Source organism: Penaeus vannamei, chromosome 38, assembly GCF_042767895.1.
Source record: "Penaeus vannamei isolate JL-2024 chromosome 38, ASM4276789v1, whole genome shotgun sequence".
Taxonomy (NCBI): Eukaryota; Metazoa; Arthropoda; class Malacostraca; order Decapoda; family Penaeidae; genus Penaeus; species Penaeus vannamei.
Window position 1 is genome coordinate 9,955,231 of NC_091586.1, and position 5,000 is coordinate 9,960,230.

The window sequence follows — 5,000 nt, forward strand, 5'->3', positions numbered from 1 at the left end:
TCGACCGGATGTGAAATGCTGTATAGTGACGTGTGACGACCCCAGTTAACCTTGTCGTACTTACCATGATTTTTCAGCTGCTTCTCTCCAATTTCCAATACCTTGGTGCCTAATATTATTCAAATATAGACATTCACACCTCGTTACTGCCACAATATTTCTTCTAAGGAGTAATTTACCCAGTGGTAAGAGTAAAGCAGGGCCCCTTACAAAAAGGCAAAAGTGGAAACACAATCAGAAGCCACATCAATACAAGAACATAACCAAGAACAGAAAACGACCGAAAAGCAAAATCTTCTTGAACGCGGATTGATCTTATAGACAATGAAATCCCCCTTCTTACACAAACATGTAGTAGAAGCGACACGAGTGGAAGAGAGGATGTCTGAATTTGATTGTAAATGATTGCAATGGCTCATTGAGGTAAACAAGAGTGAATCTTATCAATATGATTTTTCTCTTCTTTTTTTTTTCTTTTTTTTTTTTTCTTTTTTTTTTTTTTTTTTTTGCTCGTTTCTTATGCAAAAGTTTTAATACTGATAAGTTTGTGAAATGTAAGCCATGCTTTCTCCCTTTAGTAGTTTGACGTGTTCTCTTATTGACGCTTTTTTTCCACTTATGTGGCTTTTTCAGATAAAGGGAGCCGACCCAGATGGGGGAGGAGGGGGTCAAATTGAGTCAGCTAGCGTATAGTTTAGGTACATGGATGAGGAAATACCAAACGACGATGAAAGGCCTGCTGTGGCTCGTTCTCTTAGCGTTGACGAAAGAGCCGCTAAACACCTGGGGAGGTTCGTCGCTAATGGGCACCCAGGTACACCTATGTGGACTTTTGCTTGTTGCAATTGTGCATACGGCATTTGATTATAACATTGCTCATAGATATGAGTTCGTGAGTGTTCAAGGATCACCTTTATACCAATATCAGGAAAAATATATGTCAGTGATTTATGACGAAATATTTTGTGAAATATATCTTTAAAAAAAAAAAAGAAAGAAAAAAAAGAAAATGTAAGTTTTGTGCAATTTTACACACAAAATATGCTTCTATCGAGACTCCCTAATAATTTGTTGTAGCTTACGGAGTGATCTGTACGTATACCGAATGTGAAGCATTGATAATAGCCGTATAAGAAAGGATTGAATTATTTCCGTTAGACTCAACGGTCGGTGCATCACAGCATCGGTAAATTTGATTTTATTTGAAATTGGTCGTTACCGTCGGAAAGGGCAATTTAATACGAAGGGTACCTTAAAGTCGGATTTTTGACCTTCGGATGTAAAAGCAAGATACTGATTATTTTATACTGAAGATGACATTATTCAGGAATACCCGTTCTGACATAAAAAAAAACATATAGAATTTTGAGCTCGTTTGTATGCACAGTCTTCGTCTAGAGTTGAGAAAGCTGTCGCATTTGTTTTGTGCACTCCCGATTAAAAATATTATGATTAGATGTTACCATAGGTCTTAGGTACCATAAATTAGCAAATATCCAACCACACCCAGGCGTCTGCATGATTTTATGCACTTCTTAGTAAAGATAATGGCTGCAAATGGCTAATCAACAACTCTACACTTGTTTTCCATTGCAATTTGTTCCTACTGACAATTATCGAAGAAAATAATTTGAGAGGGATACCTAATATATTTTATTCCTTTAGATATAATAGTCGATCTAGCCCTACTAATTGAGGATGATTCATTTTTTTAACTATGTGCGTGTGTTTACATATATATGATCCTCCTCGAAAATTATAAACACCCAGAGACCATCTCCCCCTCCCCCCACCCCCTGTGTGGAGTACGGGAAAAATTCAACTACATGGGCAAGTTCTCCATTTCTTCATAAAGGAAGTAAAAAAAAAAAATCTGGTTTAGATTAATTTTCTCTATGGTAAAATGCATTGATTAAACTTTTCAGACAAAAATATCTACTTTTATAAAGAACAGACAAAAAAAAAATAATAATACCTTTATAGAATATCATCCCTATTGTAGATAATAATCCCGATTGACTTAGTAATCATCGCATTGCACTGAATAAGCTTATTGTTGCATATAACATCATTAGATTTAGAGAAAAATAACAGAGATAACGAACTTTGGCAAGGTGCCAAAATATAATACGCCGTATATCCATTCTTTGGTTACATTACCTAACTAACTCTCGTAATTTTCGTAATTATGGAGCCCTGAGGCCGTGTAAATGGCCGCTTTTTAAATTTTGACCTTAATAAAATAATAATAATAATAATAATAATAATAATAATAATAATAATAAATAAATAAATAAATAAATAAATAAATAATGCTGAAAAAACAAAAACAGTACTCTGTATCAAGCAGTCCTCCACAAAAAGCAGGAAAAAAATAAAGGAAATTCAAAAATCGGTCATTTACACGTCCTTAGGCTAGGGTTGATCTAACACAAGTATTTTGGGGGGATTATTCAGTGAAGAACTGTGGCAGTTAGGATGTACTGAAGACGAAGAAAAAAAAACAAATTTCGACTTTTTTTGGGTAGCCCCCCCCCCCCACTTGGGCCCGAGGTTGAAATTATATATGAAACGAAGCGCAATTCTATACTCTATATTATGCAAGAAAAGATCAATCAGCTATCTATAACCGATATTTTTTATGATGTAACGAGTAGGGCAAGGTGGTCATTTCCCGGGACGATCCCCTAAATGTAGCAACGAGGCGACAACAATGATTCTTCATAATGTAAAATGAAGTTTCCACAGAAGGTTATGATCAGGGGTGCAAGTTCGAAGCTTAGTGCAAGCGTATTAAACGTAGTCAATGGTGCATGAAGTCAGTATAAGAAAGTGGGACGGAAGAAGCAAACCAAATTATAAGAATGACTTGACCACCTCACATATTTCTGCGAAGACCCAGTTTCAAAACCAAGCCATTCCTATGCTTACAGTAATTGTGGACCCTACTAAATAAACAAATTCAAGGAACATCTGATTACCAGGTTAAAGAATGTCTGGGAAAATTCGAGGAGGATTTAGGAATATTGTAAGAATCTCATTAGGTCGATCCCAGTACTTATCAAAGCTCTAAAAGATGTAAGACAAGAGCCAACGAAGTACAGTACTAACTTGAAGAAATGCTTTTTAGTTATATTCAGAATTAATTTTGGAATATAATATTATTTCATGTCCAGAACTTTTAAGAGTCAATCATTCGGAATTCAGAATACAATTATTATAGTACGCGTTTCTATGAATACATTATATAGATATAGAAAGAGACGTGTGTGTAGGTATATACTTATATATACATATAAGTGTGTGTGTGCATACATATATAAATACATGTATACGTATATTATATATATATATATATATATATATATATATATATTATATTATATTATATATATATAGATATAGATATATATGCATATTATATATATGTACGTATGTGCGTGTATGTGTGTATGCATATTACATATAAATATGTGTGACTGTGCATGTGTGTGTTTGTTTGCTTTTCTAACACAAATTAGTTCAAATTTCCCTTTTACAAATTAGTTTCAAATTGATGCAACCTCTTGTCTGAGACAAACAAAATGTATACAGTGAGTTATTTATTAAAACCATACATATTTAAGACTTAGAAACATTTGCGGTGGACGATACCGGGACCAGATTCCTCGTACTCTTCCTTGGTGATCCACATGGACTGGAAGGTGGAGAGAGAGGCAAGGATGGAACCACCGATCCAGACGGAGTATTTACGCTCAGGAGGAGCAACGATCTTGATCTTGATGGTGGAAGGAGCCAGAGTTGTGATTTCCTTCTGCATGCGGTCAGCAATACCTGGGTACATGGTGGTACCACCAGACATGACAATGTTGGCGAACAGGTCCTTCCTGATGTCAATGTCGCACCTCATGATGGAACTGTATACAGTCTCCTGGACGCCAGCAGATTCCATACCAAGGAAGGAAGGCTGGAACAGAGCCTCGGCGCAGCGGAAACGCTCGTTGCCAATGGTGATAACCTGACCGTCGGGAAGCTCATAGGACTTATCAATGGAGGAAGAAGCAGCAGCGACGTTCATCTCACTCTCGAAGTCAAGGGCGATGTAGCAAAGCTTCTCCTTGATGTCACGAACGATTTCACGTTCAGCGGTGGTGGTGAAGGAGTAGCCACGCTCAGTCATGATCTTCATCAAGTAGTGGGTAAGGTCACGACCAGCCAGGTCGAGACGGAGGATGGCATGAGGAAGAGCGAAACCTTCATAGACGGGGACCATGTGGGTCACACCATCACCAGAGTCGCAAACCTGACCAGTGGTACGACCGGAGGCGTACAGGGAAAGCACGGCCTGGATGGTCACGTACATAGCGGGGAGAGTAAAAGACTCAAACATGATCTGAGTCATCTTCTCACGGTTGGCCTTGGGGTTGAGGGGAGCCTCAGTGAGAAGTGTGGGGGACTCTTCAGGGGCAACACGGAGTTCATTGTAGAAGGTGTGGTACCAGATCTTCTCCATGTCATCCCAGTTGGTGATGATACCGTGCTCGATGGGGTACTTGAGGGTGAGGATACCACGCTTGCTCTGGGCCTCATCACCCACGTAGGCGTCCTTCTGACCCATACCGACCATCACACCCTGGTGACGGGCACGGCCGACGATGGAAGGGAAGACGGCGCGAGGGGCGTCGTCTCCGGCGAAGCCAGCCTTGACCAGGCCGGAACCATTGTCGCAGACGAGCGCACACTGGTCTTCGTCGTCACACATAGTGGTGGTCAGTAAAGGGAATCACCTGAAACGAAATGTTATATACATTAAACACTGCCTCTGGTTTTAAGGTGTGTACATTGTAGAAAAAAAAATCACTATCTCCCTCCCTTTTTTCTCTCTTTATGTTTTGATACATGTATCATTATTGTTAATCTCTCTCTTTGTCCTATTTTCTTCTCTCTCTTCTTTTGGCTTCCGCTTGGAACGCGAGAAACAAGCTCATTTCTGATAGTCT

At 38.9% G+C, this 5,000-nt stretch overlaps 1 protein-coding gene across 1 annotated transcript; it reads right to left on the bottom strand.

Moving 5' to 3' along the window:
* Positions 1-3,587: 3,587 nt before the first annotated feature.
* Positions 3,588-4,783, bottom strand: LOC113819260 (actin, alpha cardiac muscle 2). The gene has a single exon (XM_027371495.2). The coding sequence runs from the start codon at positions 4,760-4,762 to the stop codon at positions 3,629-3,631; it is 1,134 nt and encodes a 377-aa protein (XP_027227296.1). The 5' UTR covers positions 4,763-4,783; the 3' UTR covers positions 3,588-3,628.
* Between the last annotated feature and the right edge of the window lie 217 nt (positions 4,784-5,000).

Bases quoted from the DNA above. Each gene is read 5' to 3' on its own strand.
- LOC113819260 (XM_027371495.2), bottom strand. From the start codon at position 4,762: ATGTGTGACGACGAAGACCAGTGTGCGCTCGTCTGCGACAATGGTTCC.